Consider the following 22974-nt stretch of genomic DNA (forward strand, 5'->3'; position numbering starts at 1 on the left):
GGCATTTCCAGCTAAGTTAAAAGCATCTGCAAATAGAGAGTAAAATATAAAGGAAACAGCTTTAGGTGTTTTCTTACTCACATAATCTTTAGAAGATAGGGAAAGGAATAGTTTTATATATATATATATATATATATATATATATATATATATATATATTTTTTTTTTTTTTTGGCGGTATGTGGGCCTCTCACTGTTGTGGCCTCTCCCGTTGCGGAGCACAGGCTCTGGACGTGCAGTCTCAGCGGCCATGGCTCACGGGCCCAGCCGCTCCACGGCATGTGGGATCTTCCCAGACCAGGGCATGAACCCGTGTCCCCTGCATCGGCAGGCGGACTCTCAACCACTGCGCCACCAGGGAAGCCCCTGGAATAGTTATATTTTTGTGTCATTAAATAACTAATTTCCTAAACTCAAGGTTAAAAGGTGTCTAGCACTCATCTAAAATCCCATTTGGGCTTCCCTGGTGGCACAGTAGTTAAGAATCTGCCTTCCAATGCAGCGGACGCGGGTTCGAGCCCTGGTCTGCGAAAATCCCACATGCCACGGAACAACTAAGCCCGTGTGCCACAACTACTGAGCCTGCGCTCTAGAGCCCGCGAGCTACAACTACTGAAGCCCGCACACCTAGAGCCTGTGCTCTGCAACAAGAGCAGCCACCGCAATCAGAAGCTTGCACACCACAATGAAAAGTAACCCTCACTTGCCGTAACTAGAGAAAGCCCACGCGCAGCAATGAAGACCCAACGCAGCCAAAAAAAAAAAAAAAAAAAAATCCCCTTTATTTCAAGTATGTTGGTAAGAAAGATATATTTTTACTATCATCTTGGTGCATGAAAGAATTTCAAGTGATGATCAAAACGTAGGTATCCCAGAAGGGTTTATATTCTATCTTTTTTAAAGTGGAGAACCAGAGAATTGCCTTCTGGTGAGGCTCAGAAATTCTCATTGACAAGCAATTCCTTCTTCTCTGTTCCTGAAGTTTCACTTGCTGTTTGGAATATTAGTGGTTGACTTCATCTCTGATACAGGAGTTGGCCTGCAGTCATGTGCCAGTGATCACACAGGTGCCTGTGCAAAACAGTGCAAATTGTAATCACGTTCCATTGACAGTGGGTCCCCATGGTAGTATTATTATTACTGTTACTATAAGGTCAGACTAGCCAAGCAAAGGGTACTCTTTCTTTGACCCAAATGTGTTGCTTGCAGGGTAAATGATGATTAAATTTGTTAACCTCCCACTAAAAAGATTTTTATTTTATTTGCTTATAGGGAGCTCATTTTATCCAGTTATGCTGCCAAAGGAATATCCCTCTGCTGTTTCTTCAAAACATTACTGGTAAGAAAATGGCTTGGACTTCCCTGGTGGCCTCGCAGTGGTTAAGAATCCGCCTGCTAATGCAGGGGACACGGGTTCGAGCCCTGGTCCGGGAAGATCCCACATGCCACAGAGCAACTAAGCCCGTGCACCACAACTACTGAGCCTGTGCTCTAGAGCCTGCGAGCCACAACTACTGAGTCCATGCCGCAACTACTGAAGCCTGCATGCCTAGAGCCCATGCTCCGCAACAAGAGAAGCCACCGCGATGAGAAGCCCGTGCACTGTAACGAAGAGTAGACCCTGCTGTCAGCAATTAGAGAAACCCTGCACGCAGCAACGAAGACCCAACGCAGCCAAAAAAAAAAGAAAAAGAAAACAGCTTAACCAGTTTGGGTGCATTTATTCAAGAGCTGCAGTGTCCAGTATGGCTCATGTATTGGACAGTGCAGACATAGAATGCTTCCATCATAACAGAAAGCTTTATTGGACATGCTCTCTCTAGATTATCTTTAAAGGTTAACACTTCAAGAATCTTAAATATTTGGGGGAATTTATCCATGTTTTTGAGTGAAGCAATTTCTGAGTTTCAAGTGTATCAGACATTTGAGTGGCCTTCCTTTACTCCTGCACATGTGCACCCACCCACCCAGAAAACAGCAGAGTGTTCTCAGCCAGTAACACTCTCATTAGTGCTGGAGGGTGTTATCTGACCCATGGTCTCTTTCCCAGTACTTTGTTCCCCATAAAGGATTTTAAGTACATGCTGTGGTCCTCCCTTTTCCTTATCTTTCATCGTGCAGTTAATTCTACCTGAAGCAACATCTTAAATGGACATGCACATCCTGAACCAAAGTCTGGGATTTGAGGTGTTTTTTTTAAGATTATTTATTTATTTATTTATTTAATTTTTGGCTGCGTTGGGTCTTAGTTGTGGCACGCAGGCTCTTTCGTTGCGGCGCGCAGGCTTCTCTCTAGTTGTGGCGGGGGTTTTCTCTCTCTAGTTGTGGTGCACAGGCTCTGTGGCACATGGGCTCCAGAGTGCATGGGCTCTGTAGTTTGCAGCTGCAGGCTCTCTAGTTGAGGCACACGAGCTCAGTAGTTGTGGCGCACAGGCTTAGTTGCCCTGGCATGTAGTATCTTAGTTTCTTGACCAGGGATCAAACCCGTGTCCCCTGCATTGTAAGGCAGATTCTTTACCACTGGACCACCAGGGAAGTTCCGCGATTTGTGTTTTGACTCCAGAGAATGATAAGACCAATGTCAACTGTCTGATTTCATGTTCCATGGGTGATCCTAACATGGCAGGTGAAATGATTTTTAAGGGCTCTTAGGGTTCTAGAGTTCTTCTTCCTGGCATTCTGTGATTCTCCTATTTATACTTTTTGTGTGTTGCATGGTGCCTGACAGATAGGAGGCACTCCGATATGTTGATTAGCTAAAAAAAATGTTTCCCCCAGTCTTCTAAGTCAGGGGTTCCCACCCCTGGGCCGCGGACTGGTACTGATCCATGGCCTGTTAGGAACCAGGCCGCACAGCAGGAGGTGAGTGGTGGGCGAGGGAGTGAAGCTTCCTCTGCTGCTCCCCGTGGCTCACATTACTGCCTGAGCCTTCCCCCCCGCTCGCCGCCACCCCACTCGTGGAAAAATTGTCTTCCATGAAACCGGTCCCTGGTGCCACAAAATGTTGGGGACCACTGTTCTAAGTCATGTGTGGTTATCTCAGGTTCAAAGGAAGAAGTCCTTAATTAGTTGTTGGGATCAGGCATGCCTTTATGAGAAGGAGTTTGGCCTTGGCAGTCAGCAGGGCTTTACATAGTACTGGTGCTAAAACATCTTCATCTGGTGCTGTTGTTAAGTTTAAGATATCTGGTTAGATGACTCTTGAGCGGAGTTATATCCAGGTGGCAGCCAGAGAGGGCCCTATGTGGCAAACCTTCTAAGAGGGCATGTAAAAGTACTCTGAAGCTTCACTAGGCCAGAGACCTTGTTTCTAATAATGACTCATGATTTATTAACCACCAGTAAGTTAGACCGTGTGCTTGGAAGATGCCTACATTTTCGCTGTGCTTTATTTTTTGTTGGGTTGGGGTCAGAGAGCAGAGTTTGAGTTTGGTTTTTCAACATTGCATTTGAGGGACCTCAAATGTATCCATTTGGAAATATATGGTGGGCAGTTGAAAAGTCTTGAGCACCGAAGAGGTGTGTTAGCTGGAGGCGAACGTGGAGACAACCTTAGAACATGGAGATGGTGTTTAAAGCTGTGGGAATAGATAACACCCAGAGAGAAGAGAAAGGGCTCAGGGATAATCTTTGAGTAACTCTAATTTCTTCCACAGAGATGAGAGTAAAGGAAGAAAGGCAGCATGATTATGTTGTTCTTTATGGTGAGAAACAGAAGGGTTAGAGAAAGCCAAGTGAGATGGCCTCGGTATTCTTTTTCAAGGCAAAATCACTCACGGGGACTAGAGGCATAGTGGGGTGATAGGGTGGTGGGTGGTGGGTGAGGGCTTTTAAAGAGAGTCGATATTTGAGATAGCTATTGTGGGAATGTTACAGGGAGTCGAGATAAAATAGATAAAGGAGTGTCTGAGCTATTCTGAGGGCCCAGTTCAGAGGGCAGGGAGGTGACCAGAGGAAGCAGATGGTGCCTGGTTGGGGCAGGGCTTGTTACATCCGTACTGTTGTATCCACAGCAAGTACAAGTGATCCATAAAAAATGGTTTAATTGAATTGGATTACCCATTATGGAGATTCGCAAAGCAAGAACAGCGACCATCACGTAGGCATGTGCGTCTGTGGGTGCGCAGGGAGACAAATGAAGCCTGATGCAACGTTTATAAGGTGAAGAGGAAGAACCCCAAGGCCTGGAAAGCACAGTGACGCTGCAGACCAGTTTCAACAGAGCCGGGGGTGGGAGCTTGGAGAAGTAGAAGAATCCTATAATTATAATGCGAATTCTTTTATCTTGCTATTGAGTCGCTGACAGGGACTCAGCATCTCTATGAAACATTAATTTTATTTCATCAAAGTTTTAAAGCAGTGCTTCAGAAGGAATAATCCATATTTTAAACCAGGTCAGTGAATCCTAAAGCCCTCACAGTTGGGCTTGCCATAGTACTTTTTCCTCAGCTTGCCGTATCCTGTTCTTTCATCACCAAGCTATTGTTCTGAGATAATTTCTTGAAGATACGTTGCATTCTTATCTTGTTTGAGGATCTCTGTGCGCATCCAGATGAACCACTTAAACAATGTTTTAAATGATTAGAGAAAATTTTATTTTACCTTTTAATGCAAATTTGTGGGGGGCATATTTCACATATAAATATTTTATTCGGGTGAGAGGCCTGTGGTAAAATCTAAGGTTGGCAAGATGTCCTTCTAGCACCTTGGTGAAAATGACTTCTGCACACTAATCTCATCACCCTGAGGCTCTCTTTCTGTTCTCACAGGATTTATGGTTGGTAGAGAGTACGAAGCTGAAGGAATTGCCAAGGATGGCGCCAAGATGGTGACTGCCGTAGCCTGTGCCAATGTGCCGAAGATAACTGTCATTATCGGGGGCTCTTACGGGGCTGGAAACTATGGGATGTGTGGCAGAGCATTTAGGTAGGTGGTTGTCATGATTTTCTCTGAAAGCATGAATCATACTTCAAGGATCATTATGAATGGTCAGTTTACGTCAAGGCTATTTGAAATACAGAATGACATTCACAAATCTTAATCAGTTATACCATAATCTGTATCATCTGGAGGCGTGAAATGAAATTTAATGCTAAAAGTACCACTTGGAAGAAATCCACAGTGGGAATCAGGAAATATTTTGGAATGGCTGATAATGAAAATACTACATGTCATAACTTGTGTGATGTGTCTAAAGTCTTGCTTTGAGACAGGTGTGTAGACTTAATTATATATTATATACTGGAAGAGAGGTAAGGCTGAAAATCAGTGAGCCAAGCAGCCAGCTGAAGAGGTTCAAAGAAGAGCAGCATATTAAAACAAGAAAAATAAAAACAGGACATAATAAAGTACAAACATTATAAAGACAGAAGAATCAGGAAAGCCCAAAGTTGCTTTGTTTAAAAGGGTTAACAAACTTGAGAATCCCCTGTTAAAACTAAAAAATAAAGGGAGAAGGCACGTATCACCAATTTTAGGAATGGAAAACAGCACATAACTGCACATAATGAGAGGATATTTTGAATACTTTTTTGCCCAGTAAATTTGGATGAAATGGAAAAATACTGTTTATCAAAATAGACGTCAGAATCACCTGGAGAACTTAAAAATTCTACCATGCTGAAGCCCCACTGCGGGAGATTACTCTGGGGTGGGTTCTAGGCATTGTTTTTTTTTTAATCCCCGGATAATTGTAATGTGCAGCCAGAATGAAGAACCACTGATTTAAAAGGTAAACATGGGCCTCTGAAAATCTCTGTGAATTCATTTGATCATTCTTTCCTTTTTCCCCCCATAGCCCAAGATTTCTCTACCTGTGGCCAAATGCTCGCATCTCAGTGATGGGAGGAGAGCAGGCAGCTAATGTGCTAGCGACAGTAGCAAAGGACCAAAGAGCACGGGAAGGGAAACAGGTAAATGCTGTTTCTTTGTCTCCAGGTTTGACTTTCACCAGAACATTGTGGAGCCAGGGAGCAGCATACCCAAAACCCCTCCAAGTCTGTGGCTAGGATTCCAACATTCAGGGCCTGGCTTTATCTAGAAGACGCTGACCTGGAAATTGTTTTAGCAACTTACACTTATACATTCTCCATTTCTCTTTTTAGAGCCATTTCACTTGAAGTACCTTCTTGTGGTAATTTACAAACTTTTCAGAATCTCCAAGAAAACACTTAACAAACTCTTTTGTCTCTGGGTGCCTGAGGCATAAAGATGTTTGATCCTTAGTCATTTGCAGTTAGTGAGATTTAAATAAATCTGACTTATGTCTTTGATTTTATGACCTAAAGCAGCAGAATTTTGTGTTTCCTATTTTACTTTTAGATTGTTGTTAAGGATACCTCTAGTGGGAGGGCCCTGTTGTGTAATGAGAATTGAATACCATTATTATACCGTGGAAGTATCAATGAAGAAGGAGGGAAAGGGCACTGGAAGCTTAATGAAAAGCAAATCAGCAAATAGCTGCTTTTGAGATGGATTCTTTCGTTTGTGGCTCTGTTAGAGATTCATCTGAAATTTTGCATTACATTTTATTATAACTTACAACTATTTTATGTAAGCAGCAGGCCTATAAAATGATTGGTGCATGTTCCTAAAGTTGCTTAGGTGCACTGTTTCATCGTAACGAGGCATAATGTGGAGGAGGCCCTGCCTTCTCAGGCTCTCACTTCTGCCATTTAGAGATTGATCATCTGGTCAACCGCCTGGTTTGTAGAGTGGGGATAATATAAAGCCAGAGGGTGGTTCCTGCCTCCCTGAATGTGTCTCATCCGTGCCTCACATCCCCAGCTATCTTTTCCAAGCAACAGTAACTCTGCAGACTTAAGTTGAAGTTTCAGATGCACTTTAGTACTAACTAGTATCCAAGCCAGAGGAAAGTTTTACTTTTGTGTGTATGTAGTGGGGAGTGGGGGATATGAAATTCTACCTGATACTTTGAAGGCATGTCTTAAATTCTAGCCCAGCATGGCAATATCTTATTAAATAGTTGTGTTTTGATTAATTTGATATACAGATATATGAATTCATCTATTTTTATATGTGAAAGGAAAGTATAGGATTTTAGTGCTTCTCCGTCCAAATTCTGGACCTATAAATGATATTAAACGATGGAAGTACATAAAAGGTTGGATTTATTTGAAAAAAAAATCACTTGGTTTTTGGTGTGGAATATTTTTTAAGTTGAAAATACTTTTCAGGATTTCAAAATTAGTTTGCATAAAGATTTTAACATCTGAATTATCACTTGTTTCTGGCAGTACGGATGGGCAAGCCATTAAATTTTTAATTAGGGAAAGGTCTCTCTCAGCCATCTGGAAAATTGAAGAGGTTATTTAAAACGGGCCTTATTGTTTTATCCCTTTAAGCTTTAAAATGTTTAAAATTTTAGCTATTTTGAATGAAAACATCCTACTTTTCCACCTCCTTATACAGAAACTGCAAGATGTAATATAGCCCTTTGTTATATTGTATAATTCACATCCATTGCTATACCCTGCTGGAATATGTGATACCTTTGGTTTTGACCTGACATTAAACAGCCTCAGGACATTGGCTCTGATAAGGGAGATATAACAGCACACTAATTTGATACTCATGTCTCAGGTGAGATCATGTATGGTAAAGCATCACACGTAATCTATACATCAATGTGCAGGTGTTGGTTGTAAGATTATCGTTCATGAAATCTGTTGCCCCTTTTTTCTTGAGGTTCTCTTGAGTGGATCTGTTGTTCCCCTGCATCAGACTTACTCATTGTCGCTTTTCTTTCAGTTCTCCAGTGCTGATGAAGCAACTTTGAAAGAGCCCATCATTAAGAGGTTTGAAGAGGAAGGAAACCCTTACTATTCCAGTGCAAGGTGAGAGCCAGAGAATAACTGACTCCTTGATGAGCACATCTTGGCAGTCAGGGCAGCAGCTTTACAGAGATCTGAGCAGTTGGCATGGTCCAGCCCTCATGGGAACCAAAAAATAACATTTGGACACAATTTTGTACTGTTGTTTCTATAATGGGAATGCTTACTGCTGAAATGCTGCTCCTTCTCCCAGGCTGGGCTTTGGATCCATCACTATTGGTGTGATTCTGCCACTCTCCACCCCTCTTCCCTTATCCCGCTCCTAGCTGAAGTGGTCCAAGGCCTGCAGGAGCACTGTGGCCAGAGGTGGACCGCACTGGGGCTGGGAAGTTGAGAATTATAGTCCTGGCTGTGTCACTTTCAGGAATTAGTTTTGCAGTAATGGGTTCCTGTCATCCTCCTCTCTGATGATTTTGTTTTTACCCCATTTAAAGATGAAAATGGTTGAACACTTACTGACACTTGTTAACAAGTGAGCTTGTGCATTCAGAAGGTGATTATTCATGGCCAGGATCCACATGTCAACACTAAGCAACTACCTCACACACCATGGCGGTTCTTATTCTGTTTGTTTCTTACACCACTTAAATGAGGTAATAAATTATCACAGCTGTCCCCGTTGGAGACATGCGTGTGCTTTCATACCTCTTTTTTCAACAACTTCAATGTTCTACATTCTGAAGAATAAGTGAAGCTTCATGTTTTTCTTTTATCCCTTGGGCAGATGGAAAAAAGAAAATAACTATTTGTGTCCTTTAAAAATTGGGTTATGCTGTGATTTATGCCATTTATCGTGAAGGCAGACTGGAGAGGAGGGGGGAAAGAAAATCGAACGTTAAAATCCATGTCAGCTCCTCAAATGCATCTTTTGTGGCAGGCACTGCTCCTGATGTTGGGGGGCAGGAAAGATTGAACATATTTATTTCTCAGAGCATAATTAGTTTCAAAATTCAATTAATACCATTTGGGATTTTTGAAAAGCCTGTTTCTCTTCTTGTTAACATGTATTTCTGCAAGCAAAAATGTACAGGTATATTTTGCTGTGGTGGGTCATTGATTCTCTTAATTGAGAACAAAATATTTTGTAGTCTTTGATTTAAGAAATAAACATTCTTTTTATCATCATTTAAATAGGCTTACGTAGTAGCCAGTAGAAGCAAAGAGGAAATAGAAAATCATATAAAAGGTTAAAGAGAAAATATACATTGTAAGCTCACCTACAGTTTTTTGTTTGTTTTTACATAAGACTTTGAAATTCACAAGGGCAGTTAGAGTATTAAACTTTGAAAAATAGCATATTTTGTGTGAACCATTAATTTGTTTTTCAGCCCTGGCTAAGTCATCTCTTAAGAAAGACTGAATCCTTTATTATTTTCATACTTAGATTATTATTGTTTTTAGTGGATGATATTCAAGACAGGAGAGCATATGGCCCAGATAGACTTATCTTTGGAAATTAATATTGAAAAACAAGGTTTTTCTTTTAATTTATAGATGTTTCACCCTTCTGTTGAAACAGTTGGTGGCATGGAGACACCAACTTTGTTTCAAAGATGAAAGGATTTTCAAGCCAGCTTATGGCACCTTCCTCTGGTTTAATAAAGCTCAGCTTAACAATAAAACTCTGTGGTCTGTTTAGGCTTCAACATGGCTAGACCTGTCTTTTCGGAGAGCTCTGTCATCATCTGTACAGTGCTGTAACCTCCTATGTTTTTCTTAATCCTTGCATGTTACATGTACCGCATGCCAATTTTCTTCTGCTCAGTTGTTTTTATAATCAAACTTTTCCAGACATTTGATTAGGGCCTCTTACCTGGAACAGCCCTGACACCATCATGCTTGCTATATTCCTCTGCTGTAGGCTTCAGAAGGGAGTGTAATCAATTGACCGGGTTACAAACTACAAGAGTAATATTTTTTTTTTTTTTGGCTGTTGATACTTTAAGATCCCTATTGTGAATATTTTATGAGCAATGATTTCATTCATGGTCTGTCGATGTAAGTATGGTTTAATAATTGATGCTATGTTCAGATACTGAAGGCAGTTTGTTTAAAGAAAGCAAAACTGCCACCCACTAATGACCTTTAAAAAACAATATTTCTTACTCATTTTTTTTTTTATAAATGTGAGGTTGTCCATGAAAAGCAAACTAAGATTTCTACTTGAGTTTCTTCTGAAAGCAGTTTAAAGCCATTACTTGTTTTTCCTATTGTAGCAAAAAATAAAGAACTACATATGAAGGTATTTATTTTATTAATAAAATGTACTGAAGTCTATTCAGTAATTTTCCTAGTTTCTTAAGAGTTTGGGGGAATATACCTTTTCTAGTAGGGGCTTTGGTTGGAGACTGTTACCTTGGTTTATGCGGTTCTTCATAATAATAACAGTAATATATCAACTTGACTTGTATGTTTGTGTGGGCAGAGGAGGGACAGGAAAGCTTTTCCTGAAATAAATAAAACCAGGGTTTATTTTGAAGTTCCTTGTAGTAAGCTGTTCCTAAAGCTGTGTAAGAGTCATGTTATTTTTCTTTCTCTCTTTATTCCCCTCTTGAACATTGTTTCCATTGCGAGATTATAGTAGCCAATCAGTAGATCCACATATTACCTGAAGGAAAACCTCCTCGGCATTTCTGGGCATAGGGTGTATAACTGGTGGTTTGGTGGTGGACTCCTAATCACTCGGTTTTTGTTCTTTTATCAGGCTGTGGGATGATGGGATTATCGATCCAGTGGACACCAGGCTGGTCCTGGGTCTCAGCCTTAGTGCAGCCCTCAACGCACCCATCCAGAAGACTAACTTCGGTATCTTGAGGATGTAATTGGAATATAAAGCATCTTCCGTTGGACATGTACCAAAAATTAATAAATTAGTAGCCTTAAAATTTTAGACTTTTTCAATATGTGGCTATTACAGTAAAATTGTTTTCTTAACACAGTGCATTATACTTTTCTACCTTTAAATAAAGAATCAGTGAAGATATTTATTTGATGCAGCTCAATTCCTTGTAAATTCTCTTAGAGAAATTTTTCTATGGCTCAGCTTTACTACCCTGAAAAGGAAGAGAATAACTTAGAGTTATCCTTTCTAAGCCATAAGTACTATGAAAAGTTCTGTAATCTGTAAATTCCAGGTATTGTTGAGATTTTTAACATAAAGTTGTATTTCCACTGAACTGATTGCATTGCAGATTATGCATGGTGATATTTTAATGTACTTTTAAAAATAAACATCTATTACTTTTCCCTCCAGCCACCACCGTCCTCCTCTCCGTAGTTGTCAAACTTCTTGTCTGCACTCTGGGCTCTGTTTCCTACCCGTTCTCTCCTCACCCTCTCGTTTTCTGGCTTCTACTGCCAATAGCCCTCTCCACGGTCACCACTGACCTCCATGTTCCTGAAACCAGTGGGTCCTTTTCCGATTTTACCTGATTTAATTCTCTGGCGCATTCAAATCAGTCAAACACTTCCTCCTAGAAATTCTGTCCTTAGCTTCCATTGCTGTAACACTCTAGGTTTTCCACCAGCCTCCGTGGCCATTCTTGTTCAGTTTCCTTTGCAGGCCCCACTTCCTCTGCTCATTCCTCCTTCCCTTTACCATTTGTCTTGATTTTTCATTAGTCGTATGTGAATGCATTCTTATTCTGAAAGATACAAATAGCACAAAAGTATCTCCTTATTGTTTAATTATTCTTATTAAAATAATAATTGTGGTAAAATATACATAACATAAAGTGTACCATTTTAACCACTTTTTTGTGTGCAGTTCTGTGACATTAAGTACATTTATATTGCCACCATCCATCTCCAGAATTTTTCATCATCCCAAATTGAAACTCTATTATTAAACAATAACTCCCCATTCTCTCTTCTCCCTACCACTGGCACATTTCCTTTTTCCTTTTTTTTAATTGAGATATAATTGAATATAACATTATATTAGTTTCAGGTGTACAACATAATGATTCAATATTTATATACACTGCAGATGATCACGAAAATAAGTCTAGTTACCATCCATCATCAAGCACAGTTACAGACTTTTCTTTTTTTTTCCTGTGATGAGGACTTTTAAGATTTACTCGCTTAGCAACTTTCAAATATGCAGTACAGTATTAACTATAGTCACCATGCTGTACGTTACGTCCCCAGGACAAGCTGGAAGCTTGTACCTGTTGACCCCCCACACTCATTCTGTCCACCCCATGCCCCTCTCCTTTCTGGCAAACACCAATCTGTTCTTTGTATCTATAAGCTTGGTTTTCTGTTTTGCTTTGTTTGTTTTGTTTTTTAGATTCCACATATAAGTGAGATCTTATGGTGTTTGTCTTTCTCTGTCTGACTTACTTCACTTAACATAGTGACCTCAAGGTCCATCCGTGCTGTTGCAAATGGCAAGATTTCATTCTTTTTTATGGCTGAGTTTTATTCCTCCTCATCCTTGAATGTATGTGTTTTACATGGCTTGATTTATTCTCGCTGGGCCATTTCAGCCCTTCGTATGGTTTTAGTTGCCATCTGAATGGGGATGATTCCTGTGTTGACAGTTCTTAACATAGTTCTCCCCTGAGCTCCAGACCTGTCTATCTAACAGGTCTAAGGAACCTCAGACTCAATCATCAAGTTCTGTTGATTTTGCCTCCTAACTGTCTCTTGAATTCCCCTACTATTTTTGTCTTTTATGCAGGCCTTAGAAGGGGTCTACCTGCATCCAGTCTTACCTAGTCCAATCTCTCCACCACTCTGGAATTAGAATGGCCATTCTAAGGTGCACATCTGTCATGCTGCTTCCTTCCTTACTTCTTTCACTGGTTCCCTGAAGTGCCAAACCCCTAATGGCCTCCATGGATCTTGATCCTCAGCTCTTCAGTCTCATCTCCCTGACTCCTCTTTTCACACTGGGTGCTCCACCCATTCTAGACTTCTTCCAGTTCCTTAAACCTACGAAGTCCTTGCCCCCTTAGAGTCTACGAGGTTCCCTGTGCCTGAACTGTTCTCTTCTCCCTTCTACTTAAACACCTATCTTTTGTCTCTGTGATTTCCCTGGGCTGGGTTAGGCACCTGTTGTGTGCCCTTGTAGAGCACCATCTTCTTCCTCTGTCACTTTCTCTGTCTTATATGTTTATAAGAAGTATAAACATTTCTTTAATATTGCCCTCCTGCTAGAATGTAAGCTCTGTGAGAGCAGGGATCCTCCTGTTTGGCCTGTATCTCCAATGCCTGGCACTTGTAGATGCTCAAATATTTGTTGAATGAATGAAAAGTCCATATTTTAAAATAAAGTGATTGATTATACGATCTAAAACAACTATCAAATGCTTTCCTAATAAAATTAATATTTCAAACATTTGTGTGTGATGTTCAGTTTAGGCTGCAGTGTGTATCAGAAGTCAGTTTAGTTTTTTTTTTTTTTTCTGTACACGGGCCTCTCACTGTTGTGGCCTCTCCCGTTGCGGAGCACAGGCTCCGGACACGCAAGCTCAGCGGCCATGGCTCACGGGCCCAGCTGCTCCGCGGCATGTGGGATCTTCCCGGACCGGGGCACGAACCCACGTCCCCCTGCATCGGCAGGCGGACTCTCAACCACTGCGCCACCAGGGAAGGCCTCAGTTTAGTTTTTTGAAAAGTATATAGATAGAAGATCATAATTCAGGGGTAAGTTGCATTTTCAGAAGAATGTTTGAGGAGGTCATGGGGAGGACGTGACTGCCAGTTGACCCCTGACCCGCTAGATGACCCCTGACCCGGAACCAGCCAGTCAATCGTTGGCTCCTCCCCCTCTCCCCTACGGCATGCCATCCCCATAGCTTGCCGGAGGAAGCCTTGAGAGAGTAAGGTGTTGCTGAGACCACCTGGACTAAATACGTGACTGAACCCCGATAAGGCCTCTATATAAACTTTGAAGATTCTGGCTGGCGGGCGGGGAGACGCCCTCGTCTTGCGGCTGCCACCGCCAAGCCTCGTTTGTGAGTTCCCTGTCTTATTAAACCTGCCACCTCCCAACCTGGAGCGGCTGCCTCTTTCCTCAGCTCTCCTAGGCCTGCGCGTATGGCGGCTAGTTTGCCAACCAACAAAGGAACACAGTGAGTATTTTTAAATAGTAAATTATATTAAAATTTCGGTTAACATTTACAACCAGGTCAGAAATCAAAATGATTTTTTATCAAGACTAGTTGGTATTCCATGGGTAGTAACCATCCACAAGTCAAAGATTCATGGATATTTTAGGAGTGTTTTTACCTTTCTCTCTTTAGGAAAAATCACGGTCATCGCTGGCACCACACTTAAATTAATTAAATTATTTTGTATGTTTTATCTGATAAAAAACATTTGTAACATTTTACCAAAATAGGCAGCCTTTTTTGTCTGCCCTTCCGGCTTTATTTACATAGAATTGGCATACACCCTTATGTAGCTGTAAGGTATACACTGTGATGACTTGGTACACATATATTGTGAAGTGATTACCACAGTATGGTTACTTAGCACATCCATCACCTCACGTAACTACTAACTTTTTTAATGAGAATTTTTTAAACATTTTAGTTATTAAAAATAATTTCAGCCAGGATAATATGCGTAACTTAGAATTTTGAGAAATGTACAGCTAATTAGTCTCTAAATTAGCCCTTCTGGGCGCTTACAGTATGAAAAAGAGACAAAATTACTTGTATTTTTCAATTTTCAAGAAAAATGTTTTTAAATGAGAATTTGTCACACTAGCACAAGGCACTATTGACTGTGCAAGTGAAAAAGTGATCATTTACCAAACATGCATGGTTACGTGCAAGGCATGACTAGAGGCTGTATATTACATTTACAGGGGCAAGAGCAGGTTTTTGAATGATTTCATTAATAAGACTTTGGGAGGGGAGATCACGTAGTTCTTGTTAATTGTAAAATGTATTGATGATGGTGTTCTGGAAGGGTGATTGTTGACTGTCCTGATCAAAACTGGATCTCTAGTGATGGGCTCTGAAATTCAGTATTTAGAAAAATGGCAAGAAAATGAACTAGACACTTATGGTCTCCTGTCATTTATAATATTTATAAATGGTACAAATTAAATACAACTAATAATTAATGATGACATTTTTTTGTTGTTGTTTTGAAAAAAGCCTTTCGACAAACACTTAAAAATAATTTATTATTTAATGTGCCTTGGATTCTCTTGTATCTGGAATCAGGATGCTAAGGATAAAGTTGTTCTTGTAGCTAAATGAAATTTCTGTCTGCCTTTGACCTTTGTAGGCAAATGTGCATTCCAGATCAGGAGGCTTATAATCAACGTGACTGTATAATGGACCATGCACTCTGGGCCGGTTGAGAGTGAAAGGGCCCTACTGCTAATAATTACACTGGGAAACAGGTGTGAGCCAGGACTGATCAGGCAGCCTGGGATGTATGGTTGCTCTCTCTGTAACTCACTATCATGGACTGAGTATTGATGTTACACATCAGGTGTTGATGATTCTTACAAGCCAGTATTCCAGATAGCTGCTTTGTAGCTTTCTTTTTTAAAAAAAATTTATTTGATTTTTGGCTGCGTTGGGTCTTCATTGCTGCGCATGGGCTTTCTCTAGTTGCGGTGAGCAGACTTCTCATTGCCATGGCTTCTTTTGTTACAGAGCACGGGCTCTAGGCGCATGGGCTTAGTAGTTGTGGCGCGCAGGCTCTATAGCGCAGGCTCAGTAGTTGTGGCGCACGGGCTTAATTGCTCCACAGCGTGTGGTATCTTCCTGGACCAGGGCTAGAACCCACGTCCCCTGCATTGGCAGGCGGATTCTTAACCACTGCGCCACCAGGGAAGCCCTGCTTTGTAGCTTTTTAGTGGCTTAAAACAGAATTATTCTCTTACAGTTCTGGAGATCAGAAGTCTAAAATCAAAATAGCAGGGCTGCATTCCTTCTGAGGCTTTGAGGGGAAAATCGAATTCCTTGCTGATTTCAGCTTCTAGAGGCTGTCTGCCTGATGTGTAAATTTTAATATAGATTTCAGTATGATATCAAACACATGATATGCATTAATATTCTAGAGAACTATGTAAATGACTCGAGAAGAATTTACCATAAGGCAGGGGTAATTTGATTTTCTGTCACAGCCAGCATTTCAGTATGTCTGGAAGCTTTTTCTTTCACAGAGATGACCCAAATCACAGGTTTGAGCTTATGTTAATGGAGAGGAGTGTCTGAGAGAGGACAAGGTCTTAGAAGGTGGGGATTTAATGGAGAACTTATTGAAGAGAAAACGTGACCAAACTACTTGTCAGAAGTAAGCTGGAGAAAAGACATTTTTTTTAATGTGTAATTGAGCAGATATTAATTGTAAGATGTGAGCAAGTAGAATTTTGGAGAACTCGGACTAGTATCAAGAGGTTTCTGTAGAAGATGTACTTGACATTTTCAACCATAGCTCTATCCATCACATTCCTATAGCTGTAGGATAATTAAAAATAACTTTTGTTGCAAAATTATTTATAATTAAAAATCCAACAATGTTATTTGTAAAAATTTAGACAGTGAAGAAAAGTGAAAATTCTCTGTAATCTCACCACCTAGAGATAACTGCTATTAATATTTTCTTGTATACTATTCTCTTTTTTCTATCTGTAGGAATTTTTTTCACAAAAAGGTTGTTCTGTAATCTGCATTTTCACTTAATGTAGTATAAATGTGTTGACATGTTTTCATGTCATTTAATATTTCCTCTACAATAATTTTGTTGTTGCATGATATTACATTGTATAGATGCCCTGTTTGATTTAACCACTCTCTTATTGTTGGATACTTAGGTTGTTTCTGGTTTCCCACTATTATAGATAATGCTGCAACAAATATCTTGTACTTTCTTTATATGACTGTGATTATTTTGTTAGTACAAATTCCCAAAAGTGTATGTAGACCTTTAAGGCATGTTGCTAAATTGTGCTCTATAAATGTACATTTATGGTACAAGTACTGCGGGATATAATGATGACCCTGGTGCTTTCAGATACTGAAATAGCTTCTAGTAGAATTAAATGGTTTACAAACTGAGTGTTTCCTTTAATTTTTAAAAATTGTGTCTAGGTGACAATGTCACATCAGTAACAAGTTATGAAGACTCAGCATAAATGCATGGGAGGCGTCGTGGTCGTGGAAAGAACACTAGACTGAGAAGAACTGGGAGAAAACCAGTTCAGTCCTAGTTCTGCTACTAAAAAGTTGTGTGAACTTGGGGAAGATGGCAGGGGACCAAAATCAGTTTTCTTTCTTTTTCCAGAGGCCCAAGTTTTCTTTCCACCTCCTCATGTCCCCTTTATCTCTGCCAGTGCTAGGGCAAGTGGGCAGAGGAGGTGAGGATTTGAGGGAAGGGAAGGTCTTAGAAGGTGGGGATTTAATGGAGAACTTTCTGAAGAGAAAACATGACCAGAACTACTTACTAGAAGTGAAGCTGGAGGGGAAAACAAAAAGGGCGTGCTAAGGACTTTTAAAATTTTACACGTAAGTGTACGCACTGGCTGGCTTGGTGAGACTCATGGTGGAGAACATTTAGCAGGATGATGATGCATTCTTCAGCTTCGTCAGCTTTTGTCAGAGTTTATTTTATTCAAATGAACAAACACTTACTGAAGGCCTACTGTGTGTCCGGCTTTGGGATGGGATGCAAAGATAAGCAGAACATGGCCCCTGTCCTCTTGCAGCAGTGAGGCAGTGACTTGGGAGGGTCTTTCCACCTGCCTAGTGCCCCTTCAGCTCCTTCTGCACCTTCATTCTCATTTGGGAACTACCCCTCTCCTGTGCGAATTTGGTGAGCATGTCAAGCAGAGAGCCCTGGTCCCTAGCCGAGAGCTGGACACGTGACCGAGGCTTGGCCAGGCTGACTCTCTCCAGTGCTTTGACTCTTGAGCAGAGGGACAAAGATGGAAGGCGACTGGCCTTGAGTTGTTCCAGTGGAGTTGATGAGGCTGTTCATTCATTCTTGCTCTGGGCTCCCTGGCACTAACCTGGTTGCTGGACTCTGTGAGCCCGGGGTATCCTGGCATCCTACATTTTTCCAACAATCTTTGAAAAAAATTTGCCAGCGTCAGGCTCCAGAGCTTGTAGCAACAAACACTAACTGGTAGCATGTTCTGCAAGCCATAGGTTAAAATAAATTCCTCTATATTTTCCAACTTGGTGAAAGCTTTACTGCCTGCACTAAAAACAAGACTTTTCAGAAATGAAACCATTGGAACACTGAAACTAAGTAAAAAAGATAATGTAAACAGAAAAGTAAACTTAAGGTATTGACCCTCAGACTCAGAACATTCAAAGGAGGGTTGTAACTTCCCACCACCGTCGATAGTGAGGCTGGATTGGGTGTTTAAATTGCCACAAGGGAAACTCAATTTTTTTATTTTTAAGAACACTGATTTGAGTATTTCTACTTTGTATTTTTAAAAAAGATTTATTGTTATTTATTTATTTTGCCTGCGCCGGGTCTTAGTTGCGGCACACAAGATCTTTGTTGCGGCATGAGAGATCTTTTTTTTTAGTTGCAGCATGTGGACTCAGTCACGGCATGCGGGTTTCTTAGTTGCGGCACACATGCGGGATCTAGTTCCCTGACTGGGGATTGAACCCAGGCCCCCTGAATTAGGGGTGCAGAATCTTACACACTGGACCACCGGGGAAGTCCAAGGGAAACTCAGTTTACTGCAACCTTTTGATTGCTGAAATAAGTCACTGAATAAGACTTTAGGTTACTTTTTTTTTTTTTTTTTGCGGTACGCGGGCCTGTCACTGCTGTGGCCCCTCCCTCCGCGGAACACAGGCTCCGGACGCGCAGGCTCAGTGGCCATGGCTCACTGGCCCAGCCACTCCGCGGCATGTGGGATCTTCCCGGACCGGGGCACGAACCCGTGTCCCCTGCATCGGCAGGCAGACTCTCAACCACTGCGCCACCAGAGAAGCCCTAGGTTACTTTTAATTGGCAATCTGGTTAAAAAATCTGACAGTCTTCCACTGGGGATAATTTAAAGCCATACCAAGTGACAGAAAGAAGAACTAAGTGACTTCGTAGATAGCCTAAAGTGACCTTTTGGGTAGCCTTAAGACCACAGTGCTGGTCTTAAATGAATGGTAAATATATTGTCCATAATCCCTTCTGAAACGAAAACACTTTGCATTTATTATATGGATGTTTGCAAGTATTTGTGAGGCTCCTTTTTTTATTTTGGAGCCATTGGTATTTTTATTTTATTTTATTCCTACTTCGTCTTGATTTTATTTATTTATTTATTTTTTTTAAATTTTTATTTATTTATTTATTTATTTATTTTTTAACATCTTTATTGGAGTATAATTGCTTTACAATGGTATGTTAGTTTCAGCTTCACAACAAAATGAATCAGTTATATATATACATATATTCCCATATCTCTTCCCGCTTGCGTCTCCCTCCCTCCCACCCTCCCTATCCCACCCCTCCAGGCGGTCACAAAGCACCGAGCTGATCTCCCTGTGCTATGCGGCTGCTTCCCACTAGCTGTCTACCTTACGTTTGGTAGTGTATATATGTCCATGCCTCTTTATCGCTTTGTCACCGTTTACCCTTCCCCCTCCCCATAACCTCAAGTCCATTCTCTAGTAAGTCCGTGTCTTTATTCCTGTTTCACCCCTAGGTTTTTCATGACATTTTTTTTCCTTAAATTCCATATATATGTGTTAGCATACGGTATTTGTCTCTCTCTTTCTGACTTACTTCACTCTGTATGACAGACTCTAGGTCTATCCACCTCATTACAAATAGCTCAATTTCGTCTCTTTTTATGGCTGAGTAATATTCCATTGTATATATGTGCCACATCTTCTTTATCCATTCATCCGATGATGGACACTTAGGTTGTTTCCATCTCTGGGCTATTGTAAATAGAGCTGCAACGAACATTTTGGTACATGACTCTTTTTGAATTTTGGTCTTCTCAGGGTATATGCCCAGTAGTGGGATTGCTGGGTCATATGGTAGTTCTATTTGTAGCTTTTTAAGGAACCTCCATACTGTTCTCCACAGTGGCTGTATCAATTTACATTCCCACCAACAGTGTAAGAGGGTTCCCTTTTCTCCACACCCTCTCCAGCATTTATTGTTTGTAGATTTTTTGATGATGGCCATTCTGACTGGTGTGAGATGATATCTCATTGTAGTTTTGATTTGCATTTCTCTAATGATTAGTGATGTTGAGCATTCTTTCATGTGTTTGTTGGCACTCTGTATATCTTCTTTGGAGAAATGTCTGTTTAGGTCTTCTGCCCATTTTTGGATTGGGTTGTTTGTTTTTTTGTTATTAAGCTGCATGAGCTGCTTATAAATTTTGGAGATTAATCCTTTATCAGTTGCTTCATTTGCAAATATTTTCTCCCATTCTGAGGGTTGTCTTTTGGTCTTCTTTATGGTTTCCTTTGCTGCGCAAAAGCTTTTAAGTTTCATTAGGTCCCATTTGTTTACTTTTGTTTTTATTTCCATTTCCCTAGGAGGTGGGTCAAAAAGGACCTTGCTGTGATTTATGTCATAGAGTGTTCTGCCTATGTTTTCCTCTAAGAGTTGGATAGTTTCTGGCCTTACATTTAGGTCTTTAATCCATTTTGAGCTTATTTTTGTGTATGGTGTTAGGGAGTGATCTAATCTCATACTTTTACATGTAGCTGTCCAGTTTTCCCAGCACCACTTATTGAAGAGGCTGTCCTTTCTCCACTGTACATTTCTGCCTCCTTTGTCAAAGATAAGGTGACCATATGTGCGTGGGTTTATCTCTGGGCTTTCTATCCTGTTCCATTGATCTATATTTCTGTTTTTGTGCCAGTACCATACTGTCTTGATTACTGTAGCTTTGTAGTATAGTCTGAAGTCAGGAAGCCTGATTCCTCCAGTTCCATTTTTCGTTCTCAAGATTGCTTTGGCTACTCAAGGTCTTTTGTGTTTCCATACAAATTGTGAAATTTTTTGTTCTAGTTCTGTGAAAAATGCCAGTGGTAGTTTCATAGGGATTGCATTGAATCTGTAGATTGCTTTGGGTAGTAGAGTCATTTTCACAATGTTGATTCTTCCAATCCAAGAACATGGTATATCTCTCCATCTATTTGTATCATCTTTAATTTCTTTCATCAGTGTCTTATAATTTTCTGCATACAGGTCTTTTGTCTCCTTAGGTAGGTTTATTCCTAGGTATTTTATTCTTTTTGTTGCAATGGTAAATGGGAGTGTTTTCTTGATTTCACTTTCAGATTTTTCATCCTTAGTGTATAGGAATGCCAGAGATTTCTGTGCATTAATTTTGTATCCTGCTACTTTACCAAATTCATTGATTAGCTCTAGTAGTTTTCTGGTAGCATCTTTAGGATTCTCTATGTATAGTATCATGTCATCTGCAAACAGTGACAGCTTTACTTCTTCTTTTCCCATTTGGATTCCTTTTATTTCCTTTTCTTCTCTCATTGCTGTGGCTAAAACTTCCAAAACTATGTTGAATAAGAGTGGTGAGAGTGGGCAACCTTGTCTTGTTCCTGATCTTAGTGGAAATGCTTTCAGTTTTTCACCATTGAGGACGATGTTGGCTGTGGGTTTGTCATATATGGCCTTTATTATGTTGAGGAAAGTTCCCTCTATGCCTACTTTCTGCAGGGTTTTTATCATAAATTGGTGTTGAATTTTGTCAAAAGCTTTCTCTGCATCTATTGAGATGATCATATGGTTTTTCTCCTTCAATTTGTTAATATGGTGTATCACGTTGATTGATTTGCGTATATTGAAGAATCCTTGCATTCCTGGAATAAACCCCACTTGATCATGGTGTATGATCCGTTTAATGTGCTGTTGGATTCTGTTTGCTAGTATTTTGTTGAGGATCTTTGCATCTATGTTCATCAGTGATATTGGTCGTCTTGATTTTAATGTGGCCTGCCTTCTAACCTTCTCCTTCCACCATGAGGGATATAGGAAAGGTAACCAGAGGATCAGGTTCCTAGAACTGAGCCCTATAAGTAAAGGGACAATGGAGTCTTCAGACTGGGTCACAGTTTAAATCTATACTAGAATGGATCTAGCATTCTGAGTAGGAGAACTTGAATTGCTTGCTGGACAGAGAGCTCAATTTGGGATCAAGGGATTTGGGCTCTTTTCTAGCGGGTGGTACTAACTAGCTGTCTAATATTGGGCTAGTCTTTCCTTTTCTTTTAATATAGGGGTGGGACTAGATTAGTGGTTTTCCACTAGAAACAGCTGAGGAGGTTTAAAAAAAATCCTTGAATCAGAATCTTTGGGGCGTGATGGGATATTGTTTAAACCTCACTGTAACTGCTCTAGAACAGTGGTTCTCAAATTCAGCTGATAGCAGAATGGCCTGGAGGACTTCTTAAAATGCAGATCGCTGGGCTCCACCTCAGATTCTGATTCCATAGGTCTGGAGTGGGCCCCAAAATATGCTTTTCTAACACATTTCCTGCTGATGCAGAGGTTGCTCATCTGGGTATTGTGCTTTGAGAACCACTGACTGCTCTAGATTATCTTGAAGTTCCTTCTAAAGTTTTAGGATTCTAAGATCAACTTCTGCTTTGGTGATATGATCATTCTTGTATGTTTTTGGTTAGGTACATTTCTCTCCCTCTCCCATTTTCAGGGTAGGGTGAATTTGTCTTAAATTCTAAGCCAGTGATTCACGGCCTGGACTGAACATTAGAATCACCTGAGGAACTCCGCTTACAAAAAATTCTGCTGCCCAGGCTGGACCCCAGACAACTAAATCAGACTCTTTTTTTTTTAAAAGCTGTGGTTTTCTTTTGAAGATGTTGAGGGTAGGAGTTTATTAATTAATTTATTTTTGCTGTGTTGGGTCTTAGTTTCTGTGCGAGGGCTTTCTCGTTTCTGTGCGAGGGCTTTCTCTAGTTGTGGCAAGCGGGGGCCACTCTTCATCGCAGTGCGCGGGCCTCTCACTATCGCGGCCTCTCTTGTTGCGGAGCACAGGCTCCAGACGGGCAGGCTCAGTAGTTGTGGCTCATGGGCCTAGTTGCTCTGTGGCATGTGGGATCCTCCCAGACCAGGGCTCGAACCCGTGTCCCCTGCATTAGCAGGCAGATTCTCAACCACTGCGCCACCAGGGAAGCCC

General features: G+C 40.8%; 1 protein-coding gene across 1 annotated transcript in view; it reads left to right on the forward strand.

The window, feature by feature from the left end:
- The window catches only part of MCCC2 (methylcrotonyl-CoA carboxylase subunit 2), a 64304-nt gene extending 50797 nt beyond the window's left edge, over positions 1-13507 (forward strand). The window contains exons 13-17 of the mRNA XM_082652057.1: positions 1277-1339; positions 4770-4926; positions 5798-5912; positions 7771-7856; positions 10558-13507. Coding sequence (XP_082508183.1) covers positions 1277-1339; positions 4770-4926; positions 5798-5912; positions 7771-7856; positions 10558-10675 — 539 coding nt within the window. The 3' untranslated portion in view covers positions 10676-13507. The remainder of the gene's footprint in view (positions 1-1276; positions 1340-4769; positions 4927-5797; positions 5913-7770; positions 7857-10557) is intronic.
- The last annotated feature ends 9467 nt before the right edge of the window (positions 13508-22974 follow it).

The sequence above is a fragment of the Grampus griseus genome, assembly GCF_964374135.1.
Source record: "Grampus griseus genome assembly, chromosome: 3".
Lineage (NCBI taxonomy): Eukaryota > Metazoa > Chordata > Mammalia > Artiodactyla > Delphinidae > Grampus > Grampus griseus.